At 38.7% G+C, this 22,717-nt stretch overlaps 1 protein-coding gene across 5 annotated transcripts in view; it reads left to right on the top strand.

Moving 5' to 3' along the window:
- Positions 1 to 22,717, top strand: part of MAP3K4 (mitogen-activated protein kinase kinase kinase 4) — a 67,709-nt gene that overhangs the window by 29,178 nt on the left and 15,814 nt on the right. For all 5 annotated transcript variants that reach the window (XM_072141308.1, XM_072141307.1, XM_072141309.1 and 2 more), the window contains 12 exons: positions 680 to 826; positions 5,419 to 5,576; positions 6,661 to 6,777; positions 7,791 to 7,890; positions 8,199 to 8,282; positions 8,951 to 9,217; positions 9,395 to 9,544; positions 10,448 to 10,609; positions 12,032 to 12,165; positions 14,459 to 14,537; positions 16,339 to 16,417; positions 20,729 to 20,825. In XM_072141308.1, coding sequence (XP_071997409.1) covers positions 680 to 826; positions 5,419 to 5,576; positions 6,661 to 6,777; positions 7,791 to 7,890; positions 8,199 to 8,282; positions 8,951 to 9,217; positions 9,395 to 9,544; positions 10,448 to 10,609; positions 12,032 to 12,165; positions 14,459 to 14,537; positions 16,339 to 16,417; positions 20,729 to 20,825 — 1,574 coding nt within the window. The remainder of the gene's footprint in view (positions 1 to 679; positions 827 to 5,418; positions 5,577 to 6,660; positions 6,778 to 7,790; positions 7,891 to 8,198; positions 8,283 to 8,950; positions 9,218 to 9,394; positions 9,545 to 10,447; positions 10,610 to 12,031; positions 12,166 to 14,458; positions 14,538 to 16,338; positions 16,418 to 20,728; positions 20,826 to 22,717) is intronic.

The following is a 22,717-nucleotide window of genomic DNA, read 5'->3' as shown; positions in this document are numbered from 1 at the left end:
GAATGAATTTGGAGCTATATGGTCACCTTTGCTTTTTTTTTTTCTAATTATAAAAAAGTTATGTGGATGTGCAGCAGCAGTCTGAATACCTTACTCTTTGTCTGAAAAATATTCCTTAAAGCGATTGAAGAGATTTGTCCTCTGCCCTCCTTCTATGCTTGTTGTTATATTTTGAGAGTGACCGATATTCCCTTTGTTTTGTTTTTAATTCTGGATGTGGAAAATATGATGTGGCTCCCCTTGTAGTTGTGCACTATGGGGCACATTTGCTCCGGTTTCTGTCGTACTTTGCATGTTCTTTTTAGTGTAAACTGCTTACACAGGTATTTAAGAAGTGTTTGCGCCACAGGCACACTAGGCATCATGCAACACAAATAAGGGGCGTTCTGGTGCACAGTCGGACCTTGGGACAAATTTAACATGCAAAGTCCTACAGAATTGTGTTGCACGCCCCAAAAGAAAAAGTGGTGCCTTATGTCGTAGCAGTGCAGGGAGCACAAGATTCATGAAGAATGTGTGCCAGAAATCCTTAATCTGGCACACCCTGCACTACACAGGCAAACTGCACATTGTTGGTAATTGTGCCCCTATATGTTTTTTTTGGTGTTGGTTAGATAGACTTCACCCATGTAACTTGTGCAACAACAGAAAGTAATGCAGTCATCTATTTCCTTTGCAGTTAGTGAGAGAGTGCAAAGAAGTGCTGAAAGGCGGTCTGCTCATGAAGCAGTACTATCAGTTCATGCTACGAGAAGTACTCGATGATTTTCACAAGCCAGACTGTAATATTGATGCTTTTGAGGAAGACCTGCACAAAATGTTAATGGTAAGCATCTCTTCACTTAGGTCATTAGATCAATGGCCTGGCTACACTTTCAGTTATTGTTTGAGAAAGAAAGGTGAGAATATAATATACATATACACACTGAGGGAGATTTATCACAAGTGTCTTAGAGTTCTAATTGCTCATGGCAACCAATCAGAGCTCAGCTTTAATTGAAAAACTGCTGCCGGAAAATGAAAGCTGATTGGTTGCCATGAGCAACTAGAACAGTTTTGTGCTCAGACACTTCATATAAATCCTATCTAATAGACATTTTGTCTACATTATAGGTGTTGATATGTTCAAACGAAGAGGAAAAAGTCCACAGGATTTTTCTGTGCATTGTTTATCCAAATGTTTAAGCCTATTTCATAGTTTCATAGTTAATACGGTTGAAAAAAGACACTTGTCCATCAAGTTCAACCAAGGAAGGGTAGGGATTGGATGAGGAAGGGATTTAGGGGAAACAATCCTATATAGCATAACAATCAATGTTATTTAGGTGTAAAAAGGCATCTAGACCCTTCTTGAAGTTCTCCGCTGTCCCTGCTGTGACCAGCGCCTGAGGCAGGCTATTCCACAGATTGACAGTTCTCATAGTAAAAAAAGCCCTGTCGCCTCTGGTGATTAAACCTTGATTTCTCCAAACGGAGACAGTGCCCCCTCGTCTTTTGATTTTATTTTACCTGGAACAACTTACCACCATATTTTTTGTATGGACCATTCATATATTTATATAAATTAATCATGTCCCCTCGTAGTCGTCTCTTTTCCAGACTAAATAAATCTAGTTGTTTTAATCTTTCCTCATAACTAAGACCCTCCATATCAGTTTTGTGGCTTTACGTTGAACCCTCTCCAGCTCCAGGGCATCCTTTTTATGGACGGGTGCCCAGAACTGGACAGCATATTCCAGGTGTGGCCGAACCAGTGCCTTGTATAGTGGTAATATTACATCCCTATCACGAGAGTCCATTCCACTTTTGATACATGACATGATCCTACTAGCTTTAGAGGCAGCTGATTGACATTGCATGTTGTTATTCAATTTATGATCTACTAGTACCCCCAGGTCCTTCTCAACAAGGGACTCTCCCAGATTTACTCCCCCAAGGACATATTCTGCCTTTGGATTATTGGCCCCCAGGTGCATAACATTACATTTATCCACATTAAACCTCATTTGCCAAGTGGATGACCAAACATTCAGTTTGTCCAAGTCACCCTGCAGCCTATGAACATCCTCCATAGACTGTATTACACTACACAGGTTGGTGTCATCTGCAAAAATAGACACAGTGCTATGAATTCCTACCTCTATATCATTAATAAATATATTAAATAGTAGTGGGCCAAGCACAGAGCCCTGAGGTACACCACTCATAACTGGTGACCATTCCGAGTAGGAATCATTGACCACAACTCTCTGGATACGATCCTTCAGGCAGTTTTCAATCCAATTGCAAATGATTTCTGCCAAACCAATAGCCCTAATTTTACCCATCAGGCGTCTATGAGGGACAATGTCAAATGCCTTTGCAAAGTCCAAGAACACAATATCCACAGCTGCTCCTCCATCCAGGCTCCTGCTCACCTCTTTGGAGTTCCCATTCATAGATCTTGGTCCAGTCATGTTGCGTTTTTTAATGGGAGACACATTTTCTGTATCAAAATCCAAAGTGACATAATTCTGGAGCATAGGTCAAAAAGAAAAACTGTACATGTCATATAAAGCATCAATTATTTTACACCAGTGGTTTTTAACCAAACCCTTTTTTATGATTAATCAAATATGTTTGTGTCCTGACCTCTGTGGCGGAGGCTCCGCCGAACTCCTGAAACGGACTCATCGAACCCCTAGGGTTTGATAGAACCCTGGTTAAGAACCATTGTTTTAGTACTTTGTCTGAAAAGCGATGGGTCTTGTGAAGCGCTAGAATTCCACTCATTCAGCCCTCTTTTTAATATGACGTTAAGTCAAGTGTATCCTGTCCTCCGAAACAGTGCTGGGGATGCACATTGATTTTGGTCACGACACAAATTTTGACACTACAGCCAAAGGTCGCATTGTTGTAACTTTTCTTGTGAGAAGAATTTAATGGGAAATTTACACTCTCCGAATGTAATTTTTAAAAAATTTATATTGTTTTTACCAATATAATGTAATCCATCCGATCTATCAATGAAGTGGTGTGTGTTAAAACAGCCATGGCTCCTGTCCAGTATTTTTCGTGGACAAGGTCCTTGAATAACCTACAGTTTGTCCTAAGTTTTAATTTATGAAGAAGACTACTTATGACCTCAGGCAAAGAATGTGCAATGCTCAGCAGATGCAAGTTGGCCTCAGTGTGTGGGAAATAAAGCTATTACAGGCCAGGCTTACATTTATGTGGTTTTAGACATGTTTACTTCTACTAAACAGAATAAATGACTGACTGAAGTATCCATTGCATCCAGATCCAAAAGAAATGTGTGTCTACCTTAAAGGGTTTTTCCCATAAAGAACTTTTATCCTCTTTCCACAGGATCAGAGTAAAATGTATGATCACGGGGTCTTGACTGTCAGTAAGCTCCACAACCTACAGAAAGGAGCACCAAAAGTACCCTTTAATTTCCCTGTGATGTCAACTTCAGGCAACGGCTTACACTGTGCCTATGGACCTCAGGATGAGTTCTGTGCCTCGCATTGCATTGTGAGTGCGCATGAGTGCTGAAAGTTGGCATCAAAGGGCAGCTAAAGCAGGCTTCTGTGCCCTTGTTCTGCCAAAAGTCCAAGCAGTCGGAACCCCCACAATGATACCCTGTTCACAGAATAGGTAATAAATGTATGTTCTTTATGGGAAAACCATTTTAATTATCTATATATATCGGTTGCTATAGGTGACAACTGTCATTTTTTATTTTTTTCTGGTGTATTATAAATATAGTTGAAAACCGCATCTGAAAAACTACATTTGTCTTTTAGAAAATGCATGCATTTTTCTAATTAAAGTTGCATAAGTAAACAAGGCTACAGATGCACACACTGAAACATGTAAATGCTTATTGCTGCTGTATTGTTTTTTCTTTGTTTTGTTTTTTTTTTTTTAATAAACACCACAAAATGGGTCTTATACGTATAAGATAAAAATACTGTTTTATTGCCGTATATGGAATAATTAAACAGACCCCTAGGGGTTTTAAAAAATTGTAATTGAAATAAGATAAAAAGTGTAGAAAAAAATTTCAAAACAGAAATGTTTAACTCATCCCCTTTCCATAGATTGCAAATAAAAATAAACACAATAATAATGTTCGGTATCGCTGCATCCCCCAAAACAATTTTTTTCCTGTGGTGAGCACATGTCCAAATATCTGAATGGCCACTCTTTTGCCATTTCTCCAAACATAAAATAGTAGTAATCAAAATGTATGGCAATATTAAGATTTTTTTTAATAGAAACATTTAATAAAAGCTATATAAATTTAGTATCTCCATGATGACCTTCTCAAAGAATAAAAAGGAGGATTTAGACATTATGGTGAAAGTTGTAAATACATAACCCCTAAAAAAATGGTGCAACTGCACTTTATGTCAATGGGATTGCATTGGTATTGTATTTGCATTTTTTTATAACTTCCTAGCACAGTGCATGGAATATTAAATTCCTTCCAAAATATTATTAAATACTTACACTTGGATGTGCAACTTTGTCCCACTGATAACAAACAAAAATAAAATATCAATGGCTTTTGGTGAGGAGTGAAAAACAGAAACCCATAAACAAAAATGGGTTTAAAGGAAATCTATCAGCAGGATCAATGTTTGTAAACCAAGCACACTTACATGCAGGTGTGTGTCCCCTCTGGCAGGATCCGCTCTTCTTATAGGTTCATGTACCTTTTGTTTTTACAGAAGAAAAAAAAGGCTTTAAAAATTATGCAAATATACCTTAGGGGCTACGGTTTCAAAGCTTTCCATTCTGCATAATTTTTAAAGCCCTCTTTTTTTGTAAAAAAAAAAAAAATGCATAAGAAACTAAAAATAAGAGCTGATCCTGCCAGATGAGGGACACACCAGCACAATCCTTCATCCCGGTGGTAGGCTTTGGGGGCATGTATCACTCCTATTGCTTTCTTTTTTTTTTTTTTTTTTTTTTTTTGTAAGACTTTAGGTGCAGAATCAAGCAGCGTACCAAAGTTAGCTGCCTCAAGGATTTAATGCAGTCCGCTGGATTTATCTTTGTAGCTCAAATTTTTGTTCAGCTTGAGGCTTTTGGGCTCTGAAATTGTCCCATTCTTGCACCTAATAAGTCCCAAAATAGAGCATGCTAGACCCAGACTTACCTTTGGGAACTACTATTTAGGACTCAAAAGTTGCACATCACAAAAAGTTGCAAAAGTGAGACAAAATAGGCAACTCATCACATGTATCACAAAGGGGAAAACTTAACATACATTGTAATGATTAGGTAGGCCATCTCCAGGAAACCTGAAAAAGTGGCAGCCAAAAAACTAAGATACATGTGCCCCTTTTTCTTGTAAAGCCAGCCCTGCGACTATGCTATCTGTAAAACACTTTGAGAATTGTTTGTACTATTTTACTACAATCCTAGGTGTACTTTGATTACATGAGGAGCTGGATACAGATGTTGCAGCAGTTACCTCAGGCATCGCATAGCCTGAAAAACCTTCTTGAAGAAGAATGGAATTTCACCAAAGAGATTACTCCCTACATACGAGGAGGAGAAGCTCAGGCTGGAAAGCTATTCTGGTAGGAGTGTCACTATGGTTTATGGCTTCTTGGCTCGAGTAGCTGCATGTCATTCACCTTTTTAAATTATCATTTAAAAAAAAAAAAAAATATCTATATATATTCAAATCGCACCTCTTTTCCAATAATACATATAACATAAATATATTGGCTATTCACATGACCTAAAGTGCCTGGTCTAATACAGGTGGTCCCCTACTTAAAACGCTCAACTTACAGACGACCCCTAGTTACAGAAGGACCTCTTCCCCCACGGTGACCTTTGAAGCTCTCTGGATAATTTTCTTTAGTCCCAGGCTGCAATGGTCACCTGCAAGGTGTCTGTAATGAATTTTTATTGATAATCCTTGGTCCCATTACAGCAAAAAATTTAGAACATAAAAATGTTGTCTGGATCTACAATTATAAAATATACAGTTCCAACTAACATACAAATTCAACTTAAGTACAAACCCAAGGAACCTATCTTGCATGTAACCCGGGGGCTGCCTATATATAACAGAATTTCTAGGATACCGTTAACACCATAGAAGAATAAAAATTTAAATATTTAAATCAATATTTTATCTTTTTTTATTTAAAAAAAAAAAGAAAACCTTTTTTTATTGTAACTGTGTTAGTTAGTTTGAGTGCTATTAAATCAGTAAAAAAAAAAAAAAATCATTATATGATGAGCCAAATTATAGTCTGGCATATCTTCAGAGATCGCATGACCGTTTTCATCTTCTTGACATCACAGGCAGCATTATAATGAAAGGTAACACCCCCATTTATATAGGTAGATGAGGGTACCACACTATTCATTCATGTTCCTTCTCTTTAACAGGCTGGCGAATGTTCTTTTGGTTAGCAAGAAGTGGAGGACATTCCACATGTGACATATTTGTAGTCTGTGGCAAAGCAGAGATCTGCTTAGAAGCTGGGAGACAGTTTAGTGTAATACTGTAGAATGACACAATTTGTCAATCTGTTCTGCTTGCACTCCGTGTGCTTCCCTGCTTCTACTCCAGACAATGTATGTGAGAAAAATATTGCAGGTATTATAGCAGGTGGATGATCCTAATCTGGAATCTTGTTGTTTTAGTGACATAGCAGGAATGCTGCTGAAGTCCACAGGGAAGTTCCTGGACTCCGGCTTACAGAACAGCTGTGATGAATTCTGGGCCAGCACTGATGATACTTGTGTTTCTGATGAAATAAGGTAAGTGTGGCACGGTGGAAACAATTGTCTAGTCTGTACTTTTTGCTTGCGTAATAAAAGATGTTGTTTTTTGAATTATGCATATTTCTTTTCGCATTCGATAATGTTCTGTCTCTTAAACCCAATGCTAGATTGCTTAGGAAGGGGTATTTATTGACTGGAAAACTTGGCACATGTTAACCACATAGATAACATGGGTTTACACAGGGATTGTGAAGCCCTATACCAAGACTGAGAATGCATCCCACAAGAGCTTTTGTAAATGTATTGTGGTCTACCATTATAGTAAAACTCTTATTTTTCTTTATAAATAATAAGTCTGGCTGTATGCTGCTGTCATTTTGCAAGTGATTTGTACATCTGAATGTAAGACGTACAAATCTATTTACAGATATCTTTGTGGCAATAATATTTATAAGTAACTGTAGCCTACTGTATAGAGTCATGGAAGTTAGATTTACACTGCTGCTAAGAAGTAATCTCAAACTAAATGAGAAAATAAAGGAAAGGGCTAAGCTTAGTTTAGTGTTTATTTTATAGGTTTCTCTTTCATGCTTTCTTAAGCAATTTTGATGCATGTCATGCAACCAGGAGACTTTTTTTATCAGCCATGTTTTTCTTGAGGAAGAACATAAATCGGATACATCGAATACAAAATTTAATAAAACTGGACACAAATTGCCTCTCTGAGTGACTGAAGAGCATCAGACCTCCTCCACGAAAACTCCTTTGCGCAGGACCCAATGCAATTCACAAGGTTGAAATATAGAAAGGGGTGGGGGCAAACTTGGGCAAAAGGAATGAGAGAAATAGTGATTTTAATATGTCAGTCAATGTGTGATGCCTGCTTTATTAACACATTAGTGAGACATGTAACAGTTACTGGTCCTTTTGCTAAACCCTACACATTCTTCACTTTTCAGAAAGAGGCAAGGGAGACACAGTGCAGTTTTTACACCAGAGAATTGAAGTAGGAACACTAAAAAATGTTCCCTTTTTTGTGTCTTCCACAGGAGATCAGTTATTGAAACCAGTCGTACCCTGAAAGAATTATTTCATGAAGCCAGAGAAAGAGCATCCAAAGCTCTTGGTTTTGCTAAAATGTTGAGAAAGGTACCCGAGTTGCTTGAAATATGTTAATCATGATCACTTTTAATGTTCTCTGAGAAGAATATGCTGAGGAACCTGCAAATATCTTGCTGGGCAGAAGAGAAATCATATTTCCAAATTATTAACTGAAATCAGGCTTGTGGTTCTGTGACCAGAATTACAGGTAGTTAAAGAAATATCTCTAGCTCACAGAACCACAAGCCTGAAGCAACATGAAGGATTCTTATCTTTTAATATCAATCATCTTATTTTCAATCATTGTATCTCGATTTTCCCTAGAAATGATTTTTAAATTGCTTTTGTTTGTTCAGGATTTGGAGATTGCGGCAGAGTTTACTTTTTCTTCATCTGTGCAAGATTTCTTAACTTACTTAAAAAGCAAGAATTTTTCAAAGGTAAGTGTTGTAATAAAATATCACTTAACTTTGGATGATTTTCCCCAGTACGATTTGGAGATGTTAAAAAAAAAGTATTAATCGGAAACTATTCCAATGCCTCTTTATTCTTAAAAATCCCACCAGAGGAGGAACCGTTATGGAGTGGAACATGGGGCAGTGAATGTATGTGTATTGGTTTATGCTGAAATTGGTAGATAGTTACAAGGGTGTTAGCATGAAAGTAGTTACACGCAAACTTTTTATGGTATGCTCTGGGTGCAGCCACACGCAATGCAAATTACACATGTGGCTGCACCCCAAAAGTGAGCTTTACTTTGCCTAAATTTGTTTTCAGCTGGTTGCATCACGCAAACACAGGTGTAAAATGGGATTGTGTTTTCTTGAAAAATTGGAGGCTTTATTTTATAAATTGTTGCATGCAAACCGAAAAGGAAGAAGGAATAAAGAATAATGACAAGTTAAATGGAATGTCCCATAAAGGACGTTTCTTTCCTCTCTACAGAATAGGTAACAAATGTCAGACCAACAGCGAGGTTCACATGGCTTCGACTTCCATTGACTTTAAGAGAATCTGCCCATCTTAAAGGACTCTTTAATTGTGGATTGGGGGTAGACTATATGTGTTGTAGACTAACAGTGGATTTATCTTTCTCATCATCTTATAGGTGTTAGTTCCCACCCTAGAAAATCTGCATGTGTTTGTGCCAGATAATTTTTCTAAAGGAAGGACAGTTATTTTGCAATTGCTGAATGCTGTGGCTGGTGTGGACTGTTCTAAAGACTACGAAGATGCGGCCTATGATGCTTTTTTGCTTATGACCAAACATTCTGAGGTGGACCAGCAAATCGGAGATGTTTGGGGAAGTTGGGAGGGGCAGACTTTGAAAATCGTGCCCCCTGTGGAAACAGCTGACACTCTGAGATGTATGGAGGTAAATGTCCGCTACGTGCACAAATATTTCACCTAAATTATTCAGACTATAGTGGTACTTGTCTTCTAAAACACTGGTCAATTATCTCTTTCACTTTCTTTATTTTCTTTCTCTCCGATATAGACATGGTAGTTAATATAATAGTTAATATAATGTAATATTTGATTTACCCATTAGGTTGACAATCTACTACTTGTAGTAATGCAGTCTGCACATTTGTTGCGCAATAGAAAAAATTTTCAACACGCTGCCGAGGACATCTTGTCTCTGAAACTTGAGCAGACATCCAGTCATCCGGTCATCGCAGAAGCTTTGCATCAACTTAAGGTATTTTATAATGACATTCATTCATTCTGTAGCAGCAGGTGGCATACAAAGAAGACGAATGCGCTAGCAGTCGTAGCTCCACGCTTGGTGCACAGATGAGCTCATTTGCATAAAGATAAAAAAAAGATATATTAACTTATTTTGGTACCCTACTCATCTGTGTGTTCACCTCCTCTGTGGTACTTCAGAAGTGCAAGAGGGTGGTATCATTCCTCTTACTCCATAATCAAGTTGCCTACATTTAAAGGGAACCTGTCATCATTTTCACTAAAGACAGATTGTAAAAGCCCATGACACCTGCACTGCAAAAATGCCTCTCTGCCTTTTCTAAGCATTTGCATTACAATATAATTCTGTGTTATAACTTACTCTTGCATCCTGATAAAATCCTGGGGTAGTCAAAGGGCCGGACTTTGGTTTGGATGCATTCCAAAAAACAACATGTGACTTGTCTGAGCTGCAGGCTGCCTCCATCTTTGTGCTCATGTACAGCTTGTCCCTCCCCCACTGATGTCAGGCTGACCAGGCTGTGACCTCTGAGAAGGAGCAGGAGGTGGAGCAGTACAGGAGCACAAAGGTGGGGGCCAAGCTCTGAGGAGCGAGTAACACAGACAAGCCACATGTTGTTTTTTGAAATGCATCCAAACCAAAGCCCAGCCCCTGTGACTACCCCAGGATTTTGTCAGGGTACAAGAGTAAGTTATAACACATTATATTGTAATGCAAAGGCTTAGAAAAGGCAAAAAGGCAGATTTGCCCTTCTGCAACCTGTCTTTAGTGAAAATGATGTCCCTGGTGACAGGTTCCCTTTAAAACTAACCATTCTTACATTATTAGAAAGATGCATGTTGATTCTGGCCATCTCCGTGGATTCCAAACATTTATTTTGTTTTTCTGCAATAGAGCGACGCTTTAGACCTCTGCAGTAAGATCAACAGCGCCATAGATCGTGTGGATCAGTTGTACACTTCTGAATTTGAAGCAGAGGTAGATGAATCGGAATCTTCTACTTTGCAGCAATATTATCGAGAAGCCATGATTCAAGGTTACAACTTTGGTTTTGAGGTAAGTCCTGCAAATTGCACTAAAATGCAGTTTGATTGTGCATGTATATAGGTAATCTATTTCTTTAATGCGTCCATATTGGCTAGAAGCTTTTTTCTTAAGGACTACCTCCTACTCACCAATCGATAAAAGATGCGTGCCTGATCAGACCTCTTGCTGCTCTGTAAGAGGAGTTTTACAAATTCTTATAATATACTGATTGCATCACAGACCCTATGATGCGTTTTATTTATATTCCTTTATTCCTATGTCTGTACGATAATATTTTTATGTATTTAGCAGAACAAAAGTTCTGTAAACCTTACATTTTACCATATGTGGTGGGGTTGTATTAGATATGCTGCTTATATTCTAATTCTTCAGTGCCAATAAAAGTATTACATACCTACTGCCAGTACATCAAATATGTGATGTTTTACACATTTTTTTGTACTTTTTTCCTACACTGAATTACTTGGTAAAGCTGGAGCTGAAAAAGCCTTGGCGGTGACCAAAGCCAGGCAGCTGCTGCTTAAGTATATACAAAGCCCTTATGCAAATCCCCGGTCAGACCACACATGGAATATTGTGTACAGTTTTGGGCACTGGTGTATAAAAAGGACATAGTAGAACTGGAACGGGTGCAGAGGAGAGCAACCAAGATTATTAGGGGAATGGGGGGATTAGAATACAATGACAGATTACAAAATTTGGGATTATTCAGTTTAGAAAAAAGACGACTGAGGGGAGACCTCATTACAATGTACAAATACCTGAACGGGCAGTACAAGGATCTCTCCAAAGATCTTTTTATACCTAGGCCTGTGACCAGGACAAGGGGGCATCCTCTGCGCCTAGAGGAGAGGCGATTTTACCATCACCATAGACAAAGGCTTTTTACTGTAAGAGCAGTGAGACTATGGAACTCTCTGCCGCAGGAGGTGGACATGTAGTGATTGGGGTGTGGCTCCTCTAGGATCAGGTGTTAAAGGACAATATATAATGTCAGAAATCTGTAAGCTGAAATTCTGCCCCTCTAAATAGCATTTTTGTTTAGTTTTCCTTAAAGGGGTTTGTATACCTTTAGTAACAGGAAGAAGGCTTTAAGCAGCTTCCGTTTTAAGAGACAGCATGTTAACGCTATGAAGAAAAAAATATTTGGATACTTAAATGTCTGTTGGGAAATGTTTTAAGAAGCCTTGTAACATAACAAATGCTAAGGAATAGACTCCCAAATGTTTCGATGTTAGTGTCTCAATGACGTTAAAAAATTATCCTTAAATTTTGACTCAATGTAAAAATATTTATATGGCACTGATGATTAAATTTATTTAGCTTAATTTTTTGGGCATTGTGATTCTCAATACTAAGTCATTTTGTGATTATAATATATTTTTTTTCCATCAAGTCATTCGTATCTTCAAAAATATCTTTTCTTTCAAGTACCACAAAGAAGTTGTTCGTCTGATGTCTGGGAAATTCAGACAGATAATTGGTGACAAATATATCAGCTTTGCCAGAAAGTGGATGAACTATGTACTCACAAAATGTGAAAGTGGACGAGGCACCAGACCAAGGTAATATATGTTTGGAATTTGATAAACAGCAGGGGAAGGGACACATGTGTTGTACCACTGTACACAGGGCTCATATCATTAACAGAAACAATGGAGGATATTTATCTCCACCTGAATTCTGGAGTAATTTCCACCTGAGATGCTGTGTGCCACATTTATTGAGGGTTTTGGACCATTTTTAGGCAGGTTTCTTTTCTTAATAGGTGCATGGCCTCGTAAAACATAGGCTAGGCTCCAGAAAATTCAGTCATAAACTAGACCAACAAATAGCTGGTATAATGTAGACTCAACAGTCATAAGCTACTCCTCATAAATCTTCCAGCGTGATTTATCTGGGGCAGAACACGCCTGTGGTGTCTGGTTCTGGAATGGTCTACTTGCCTACACTTTATTAAATCCCCCAATGAGAGAAAAACTGTACACCAAGCAAATTCCTCTCTATACTTTATTTATTAACACACCCATGTACCTATAGCAAATGGTCCTAAATATAAAGTGTTTTTAAATGAAAAGGAAAAATGTAATTTTGAGGAAAAATCATCCCTTTTCCTTTACAAATCTCCTCTAAAGCCATTCAAATAGTAATTCGGGGAGCGTCGCTTTAGATGTCGCTATCTTGGGCTCTAAAGAACCATAGAGAGATTTATCATTAGTCCTATGCAGCTTCTTGGCGTATAATTGTTGCAAATTTTTGCGCAAACATCGTTTTTTTTTTTTTTTTTTTTTTTTTTTTTAGCAAGACGCAATGGCAGAAAAAATACACCATAGAGTGTGCAATACCACATCAACTGAAAATTTTTAAAATAACGCAAAACTACACCACATAAATGGTGTATGTGGGATCATTACTACTGGGGGAAGTTTTTGCTTAATTTCATGTTTGAGGTATCTGAGAATTTCCTGTGCAAAAACATTGCTAAAAGGCAGAAATCGAGCAGATGTTAAACATACGTGCGACTGGTGCAGTCTATTCACATAGAGCACACACAGCTGAAGGCATTTAACACTGCACATACACCGGACTATAAATCCGACTGTTGGAAACCTGCCAGTTTAACACATAGACAACTGTGCAAAATCTTGCCCAATGTTAAATATCCCCCATAGTTTGTGTATGCAAGCTGCAGATAAAAATCCAATTCCAATTCTGTAGCTCACAGATCCATAAGTCTGATGCACTTTGAAATATGGTGCTAGGTGCCCAATATAGTCTCACTGCGTGACTTCTACAGGGCCAGAAGTTACTCTTTGCAGTTGATTTGTATATAATTTGCTGGCACTTTCTATAATACTGGAGTTTTAACATAAGAGGGAAGACCAAATAGTATATTTCATACCGTACCTGGGGGTGCTGTTAGTATAGTTCTAATCAGTAGTTGTAGGTTATTACTGAGGATCTGATGGACATTTCAATCAGGACCATCTTTATTGAAGTAGAAAAGGAGCTGTGCATAGTGACGGGTTTCAAAGAGAGTCAATTTTGGATAAAGGTTTTTATTGATTGAATATGCCCCAAAACCTATACAGGCGGTCCCCTACTTAAGGACACCCGACTTACAGACAACCCATAGTTACAGACGGACCCCTCTGCCCCATGTGACCTCTGGTGAAGCTCTCTGGATGCTTTACTATAGTCCCAGACTGCAATGATCAGCTGTAAGATGAAGATGAGATAAGATAAGATGAAGCTTTATTGATAATTCTTGGTCCAATTACACCAAAAATTTTGAAACTCCAATTGTCACTGGGGCAAAAGAAAAAAAATTGTCTAGAACTTCCATTATAAAATATACAGTTTCGACTTACATACAAATTCAACTTAAGAACAAACCTCCAGACCCTATCTTGTATGTAATCCGGGGACTGCCTGTATAGGCAGCACAATGTGAACTAACAAGTTGTTGATCATGTCCTTGACTAAGATGTCTAAATGACCTGTAAGATCTTTTTTCGTCTTCAATGAAAGCGGTGTTTTTATTTAAAAAAAAAAAAAAACTCGTGTACTGCCCTTGTTACATTCTTTTTTTTTTATTATAGAGGTTAAAAGTTGCAATTAAAACTAGTGTTTTATGGTATGGTTTTATGGTAGTGTTAGTTGGTATGGCTCTTCTGCCGAGAAGAAGCCTGGGAAGGGGGAACTGCTGAATATAAGTCTTAGAATGGTCAGAAATGGTGTTTTCTTCATGTTCTCACACTGTACTATTTATACGAGATGTATTAAACTCTTCAATATGCTTTACATAAATGTGACTTGAAGAAAGTAACTAATTCATGAAGATTTTTTCTTTTATAGGTGGGCGACCCAAGGGTTTGATTATCTCCAAGCTATTGAACCAGCATTTATTTCAGCTCTTCCTGATGATGACTTTCTGGTATATATATATATATTTTCTTGGTTTAGGAATTTTTTTTTATGGTGTAACAAAGGAAGTTCTGTTTGGTCTTCATTTTATTCGCTGTAGAACAATTCTTTTGGAGCAACAACTTTTTTTTACATGTATGGTCACCTTTTTATTTTTTCTACCAAATGTAGTTTCTAAAAAAAATTACCGTATTTTTTGGACCATAAGATCTTCCTAAAAAGTGCCTGCGTCTTATAGTCTGAAGGTCAGGAGGATCGAGCGCTGCCAGTGTATTCCATGTATGTGTATAGCAGAGCTGTGTGTGTTTGTGTGTGTGTTTTCGTGTAAAGCAATGCTCAGTGTGTTCCTTTTGTGTGTGGGGGTATGTTTCTGTGAATAGTAGTGCCCAGTGTGTTCCTTGTGTGTGTCTGTCTGTCTGTCTATAGTAGTGTCCAGAGTGTGTATAGCAGATCCGTGTGTGTGTTTATGTACATAGTAGTGCCCAATGTGTTCCATGTATGTGTAGAGCAGAGCTGTGTGTGTGTTTATGTGTATAGCAGTGCCCATTGTGTTGCTTTTGAGAGTTTATAGCACAACTGTGTGTGTTTCTATGTGTAGTAGTGCCCAGTGTGTGTTTTTCTGTATACAGCAGTACCCAGTGTGTTCTTTGTGTGTGTGTGTATAGCAGAGTTGTGTGTGTGTGTGTGTGTTTCTGTGCATACCAGTGCCCAGTCAATGTGTGTATGTGTGTGTATAGCAGTGGCCAGTGTGTTTCTATTTCTGTTCGTGTGTGAATGAATGTATGTGTGTAAATGTATGGATGTAGAATTGTGTGTTCTGTGCTTTTGTGAGACCAACAGGGATATTTTAAGTGGTATAAAATATATTTTCCTTTTTTGGAAGACCAAATCTGAAGTGCATCTTATAGTCTGAAAAATACGGTAAATAGAAAAATCTGAATGAAAATGAAGCAGTGTATTTACAAGTAAGAAAATACTTTTTTAAAAGTTTCCTTTATCAATTGTAAAATATTATCTTTTTCTGCTATTTAAAATCCATCTGGAAATTCCACTTGCCCTTCTTTTATATATATTTTTTTCTCTTTGAATACGGCAGTTTTGGTGTTGTAGGGTAATTTGGGTAAAACATAGAAAAGGCCTAGCTGAATGAGATTTTATTAAAGGGGACCATTCATTACTTTCACAAGCCGTACTGTATTTTTAAATAGGCTTGCTGTGATAAAGGCGTTCCCAAGAAATCATTGTACAGTAGTTATTTTTGTCTCTCTACTATCAGATGGGAAGTACTACTGTCCAGGATCACCCACCTGACTGTAGAAAGCCTTATTAGTATTTAGGGTAAATTAAATAGCCGCTATACTACTTGGCCTCAGTACCGTCCGATGCAAAGACCAGATCCTTTTTAAAGGGGTTTCCTGGGTTAAAACCCACTGGTAGCCAAGAGGTAGAAAATGATAGAGGGATAAAGGGATACTTGACAGCCCGCAGTGCTCCACTTCACCTGTGCAGCCCTATTTCCTTTGCTCCAGTTTTGTTTGGACTAAAAGAGATGATACTCCTGTGACTTAATGCACATAGTGTAGCCCTAACTATTTCCAGACCAGACAACAGATGAAAAGGCTCACGGGAGGTATGCCCGAATGACATGACAACCAAAATAAGTCTGATCAAGGTTCACATTTCCCAATAGTTGGTGGTACATAAGCAAATCCATATCCCCCTTCCTGACATGTCCTACATTTCCGTTCTAACGAGTTATTTATTATATTTCAATATGCTGTTATGACTAGCTTTTCTGCTTTGTTCTTTAGAGTTTGCAGGCATTAATGAATGAATGCATTGGCCACGTAATTGGAAAACCACATAGTCCTGTCACTGGCTTGTACCTTGGTAAGATTATTTTTGTTTTTCCAGCTTTATGTTCGTTTAGATGTTTTACTGTAAGTACCATTTATCAATGCACCTCTTTCACAGTTGATGAATAAAATTTTATCTGGACGCTATGAAAATGTAAGCACTTTCTTTGACGGGAATGCTCTAGTGGTCTTTTCACCACCATACTACCACAACCTTAGGTTGGGTGTGACATATCCTTTTAACTCTCACTATCTTTTATGTTAAAAATCGCTCTTTACCTTTAAAAAAAAAAACTCAACCTTCAGTTCCAATGCAAAAGAGTCCTTTGTTGCCTAAACAGGGGTAAAATAATCATTTAAAGAGGATGGAGCGGGAGTTTCAGTTCAGCTCTAACCAGGGCATCTGGTGTTATTCTAAACATGAGGATCTTGTGTGCTATAGAACTGGGGATACTACCAGTAACTTGCAGTCCTAACTGTCTTTAATTGCCTGTATCCCCTGTGCTGGGGCTAGAGAATTGCAGTCCTAGTTCATGTTTGAAAGCTGAGATTCTCATCTTTAAAATGATTCCATAAGCATAGTGTTCAAGATGCTAAGGAGCCCAACACAGGGCACTTGATTGGGTTAATTGGCTATTTGGATACTGGGGCAGATTTACTTACCGGGTCCATTCGCGATCCAGCGGCGCGTTCTCTGCGCTGGATTCGGGTCCGGCCGGGATTCATTAAGGTAGTTCCTCCGCCGTCCACCAGGGGGCGCTGAAAAGCATCGGAACGCGCTGGAGTTCACCAAGCCGGGCTGAGTGAAGGTAAGTGCAAGCTCCGCAACAGATTTTTTTTAAAAATGTGGCGGTTTTTCCGAATCCGTCGGGTTTTCGTTTGGCCACGCCCCCCGATTTCCATTGCGTGCATGCCAGCGCCGATGCGCCACAATCCGATCGCGGGCACCAAAATCCCGGGGCAATTCGGAGGAAATCGGGGAAATATTTGGGTAACACGTTGGGAAACCGTGAATCGGGCCCTTAGTAAATGGCCCCCACTGTGGGTTTAATGGTGAAAGTGCTGGCAACAGATTTCTCTTAATGAGATGTATCGTAATGGATTGCTTTCAGCGAAGGCGCTACGACTTGTAAAGCTGATGGGAGCACCATGGGAGCCCCGTAGTGATTGACTCCTAATGTTGTGCTGCATTAGCCACTGTTAATGTCTTTTTATATGCCTATCATAATATGTAAAGCACTTTGGAATTTTTATATAAATTATTATATTAATATCACAGGCATTTTAGAAGGAGTTTTCCAACCAGAAACTGTTAATGACATTTCCATAGTATAAGCTATACTGAAATTTTTTGGAGGAGGTAGAACACCCGTCTGCATCATCTGTTAAATACTAAGGGCAAAGCTAGAGGAGTATCAGCTTTCTAGCTACTCCGCAGTGGGAGCTCTTATAGGAGCTTACTGTGGCAGCGTATCCAATCATTTTCATTTTACCATTTTTTCACTTGTGCATTATTATTGTGTTCTCCCATCGTCATCCAGATTTGCCAATCTCAGACAATTTATTTGTATGGGGCCTCCCAACTCTTTGTTAAATGCAGGCATTATCAATAAATGATGGTTTTCTTCTCTATAGACAGAAGCCTAGGTTACAATAAAAAATTAATTTGGGAGTAAAACTAGCTGATTCTTCTGTCAACATTTGGATGTGAGGAAGATTTGGAAAACCTTGCATATTAAATGGCTTAAATATAATGTGGCTATGGTCATTTTTTAGACCGCATAAATTGTCTTCTCATCCTGAGAGTATTTTCCATAGCACTTCTCTATTGTGACAGAAACCATACCAAAGAGCAAGTTCTTACAAAAACTTCTGGTGTCTGACATAGATTCATAATGCAGTTCTATTGGATTCTGTTGCAATATCTTATGTTTTGAGAGGGAAAAATAGCACTGCAAACAGGTGCTTTTTATGTCAACTAGGATAGAATTGCAACAAAAGACACTGATTTTAGCTGGTCCATTTTCTAAGAAAATAATTGCAACGGGCAAATCTATGTCCTTAAAGATTATAAATGTGCAGATCATCGCCCTTGTTAACCGCTATATAAAAATGTATTAATATCTATGCCTTGCAGCTGCAAGAATGGAATGGAAGATTGTTTTACTATTCATGTGTTTCCATGGCAATATCACAAGGTTTCATTGACGAGAACGGCATCTTACATCCCATTGTATTGAATAGTAAAATATACTTACACAGCTTTATATTTGCTATAAATATACTTTGGAACCTCATTAAAACATGCAACCTGTTATTTAACTTTAATAGCGTTAATACTATAGTCCAGTGGTGGCGAACCTATGGCACGGGTGCCAGAGGTGGCACTCAGAGCCCTTTCTGTGGGCACCCAGGTCATCACCAGAGAGGACTCCAGGAATCTTCCTACAGTCTCAAACAGCTCAGGACTTGCTGTGCACAGAGCTACCTGGGACTACTGGAGGAGTTGGAAGGTGTGAACAGATCTGGATTACCATTATGTAGCGCCTGCTCCGGCCCTGACAATTCTTCCTGTTTATGGGACCCTGGAGGGAAGCTACAATGATCCTCCAAATTTCTTTTAGCTTCTGCTTAATTGTTGTGCTGTGTCAGAACAGGGAGTATAAATCACAAATTAAATTTCTGCGTTGTCACTTTGTGATAAATAAGTGGACTTGGTTGTAGTTTGGGCACTTGGTCTCTAAAAGGTTCGCCATCACTGCTATAGTCTAACACCATTTACGGAAGATCTATTGGGGTCAGTGATTGTATTAGCAATAATTGAAGGTGTTTTCTAATTGAAGGCTAGGGTCACATCTTTATTCCATATTACTGTTGTCTCCTCTGCAAAGGAGCCTTCAGTGAAGATGTGTACATAGTCTTTGTCGCTTATGATATATACACAGGACATTCAGAAATGTTATAGATACGACTTCTAGGAACTACTGTTAAATAGGTCCCATTCTCTGTCTCCATGTAATTAGTGTCTGTGAATGTGTTAATTTCTGCCTAAATACCCAAAACTGCAGAATGTATATTGCATAAAATATTTGTGCTGCCACCTCTCTATGCAAGTTAGCATATGAATCCACAAGCCTTGTGCTGGTCCCAAAGGTGGGGCCACACCTGTAAGCCATTTGTGGTAAGAAAACCCCTTCAGTACCATTCAGTAAAACGCTCCAAAGCAAGGCAGACCTGTAGAGCTCCGAGTAACTCCAACACAATGGAACTAAACCAATGTTGCCTGGACTACAGCTGGAGAAACCCAAGTAAAATTGAATGCGGATCCTAGCATCTTAGATAAAAATTCTTAGTTTATTTAGTTAGTGTTGCCATCTCTAGTAGCTGATGCATTTTGGGGAAAAGATCATTTTAATCTCTTAATTATAGCATGCTAACATATACTAAATAAATTAAGAAGTTTTATCTACGGTGCTGGGATCCACTTTCAAATTTTACAGGAGTACCTTTCAGTACCCTTGAGTGCCATTGACGCCTGGTACTTAAAGGGAACTTGTCGCCAGGTGGTGACAGGTTCCAATAGCCTATTCTATGCTGCATTTAAAAATACCTTTATAATTATGAATTATTTCAGTACTTTACACTTTCAGTGTTACCTGCCTCCTTGCCAGCATTATTTGGTGAGTCCCCAGGGAAAGGGCAACTTCAGTCTCCTTTTCTCCAAACTCATCCAGCTCCGTTACCCCTCCCCACTTCCTGCCATGTGCATTGAGCAGGCAGGGGAGGGAGGGAGATGGTGTGGAGGAGAGGAAGAATTCATTGACCAGACACAGGCACACACTGGTTGGGACTCGCCACAGAGAGCCAGGTGAAATAAACAATTATAAAGTACTGAAATGGTTCAGAATACAGACTGGGGCATTTTTAAATTCAGCATAGCATAGGCTATTGGACCCGGACACCAGCTAAAAATGACATTTCTGGTGACAGGATTGCCTTAAGTGCAGGAGACTGCAGATTTTGTGCAGTTATCAGAAAACCAGTCATCTTGTTTGTTTCTAAAATAAAAATATTTTAGAATTAAGTCTTGCTAGTCAGTCCACTGTGATGCAAGATCTTTTCTTCAATTTCCAATGTATGTGCCCCTTTTGCAAATTTTTAAACCTCTGTTTTAAGCACCAGAGTCATAAAGTCATATAATGACCAGAAACAATGCATGTAAATGTATTTTGAGTGACCACTGTAGTTCTGAATGAACATATGGGCCACTATGGGCCAGTTTGTTAATTGTATATGCCTTCTATTTTATTAACCTGATTTCAATTTATAATTTTTGTTTTATCAGTTTCACATCGCAATAGTCCAAGACCTGTAAAAGTGCCCAGATGTCACAGTGACCCACCAAACCCCCATCTGAACACGCCGGCACCTGAAAGCTTCAGGTATTTGACCATTTATTTAATAATCCATCTACAGGATCCAATACCCTTGTGGATTTTTGTTAATACTAGTATATATCATATCCTAAACCAATATTTGGCTAATTTCCTGGACTAATACTGAGTATTTTGAATATAGGTGAGCTAGAATGAGCTATATTTATTAATCACTTCTTGAATCAAGTTAAGCTGGGATTTCAGTAATGTATCTGTTAGACACTGACCAAAGACAGGTATTTGTGAAAAATTGTATGTGAAATGTCTCTCTATTGTTATCAGATGCAGGCTTGTCAGTACTTGGAGAATAGTTATGCCAACAGTCATATGTGCAATCCATAAATTGAAGTCTATTTAAGGTTAAAGTTCAGAGATGATCATTTTGTCATTTTAACGCTGTCCAAAAGAATCAACCTACTCTATCCAACCATGCACAATAAGTAAAATGAAATAAGCAATGTATGGTCATCCTATAATTAATCTACACCTTGTTTTAACTTGTTTCTGTGCAAATTATTTTACTGATTTAGATGTATGTGATGTTCAGAGTTTTGTTTTCTAGTTGTAGATTTTTAGATCTCCTGTACAGACATGTAAGAGATCACACACATGCTTGCTGCTTGGGATCCTTGATTTAGAAAAAAAAACTTTGCTTTTGGCATGTAAGCTCCCTCTTGTGGTGGCTGCAGGAAACTAGAATGTTACATTTTATGCACAGTCATGAACAAAAGTTTTGAGAATGACACAAATATTATATTTTCACATGATCCGTTTCCCTCTGGTTTTTATGTGTGTTTGTCAGATGTTTTTATCACATATAGAAATACAAGTGCAATCATATTATGAGTAACAAAAGCTTTTATTGACAATTAGAATGAGTTAATGCAGCAAGTCAATATTTGCAGTGTTGCCCCTTCTTCTTCAGAACCTCTGCAATTCTCCCTGGCACCTCTCAATCACCTTCTGGATCAAATCCTGACTGATAGCAGTCCATTCTTGTACAATCAATTCTTGCATTTTGTCACAATTTGTTGTTTTTTGTTTGTCCACTTGTCTCTTGATGATTGACCACAAGTTCTCAATGGGATTAAGATCTGGGGAGTTTCCAGGCCATGGACCCAAAATCTCAGTTTTGTTCCCTGAGCCATTTAGTTATCACCTTTGCTTTATGGCAAGGTGCTCCATCATGCTGGAATAGGCATTGTTGATCACCAAACTGCTCTTGGACGGTTGGGAGAAGTTGCTCTCAGATGACATTCTGGTCCCATTCTTTATTCATGGATGTGTTTTTTGGCAAGACTGTGAGAGAGCCGATTCCCTTGGCTGAGAAGCAACCCCATACATGAATGGTTGCAGGATGCTTTATAGTTGCCATGAGACAAGACTGGTGGTATCGCTCACCTTGTCAACTCCGAACAAGCTGTTTTCCAGATGTTCCAAACAATCAGAAAAATGACTTTACCCCAGTCCTCAATAGTCCACTCCCTGTACCTTTTGCATAATATCAGTCTGTACCTGATGTTTTTTCTGGAGAGAAGTGGCTTCTTTGCTGCCCTCCTTGACACCAGGCCTTGTTACAAGAGTCTCCGCCTCACAGTGCGTGCAGATGCACTCACACCTGCCTGCTGCCAATCCTGAGCAAGCGCTGCACTGCTGGTAGCCTGATCCCGATGCTGAAACACTTTTAAGAGACAGTCCTGGCGCTTGCTGGTCCTTCTTGGGCGCCCTGGAGCCGTTTTGGGAACAATGGAACCTCTCTCCTTGAATTCCTTGATGATGCGATAGATTGTTTACTGAGGTGCAATCTTTCTAGCTGCGGTACTCTTCCCTGTTAGGCCAGTTTTGTGCAGTGATGACTGAACTCCTTTCACTATAATGTTGTAAGATGTTAAGCAGCA

The sequence above is a fragment of the Engystomops pustulosus genome, chromosome 3 (assembly GCF_040894005.1).
Source record: "Engystomops pustulosus chromosome 3, aEngPut4.maternal, whole genome shotgun sequence".
NCBI lineage: Eukaryota > Metazoa > Chordata > Amphibia > Anura > Leptodactylidae > Engystomops > Engystomops pustulosus.
The sequence above is the reverse complement of the archived record's forward strand: the minus strand, read 5'-3'. Positions and strand labels throughout refer to the sequence as shown.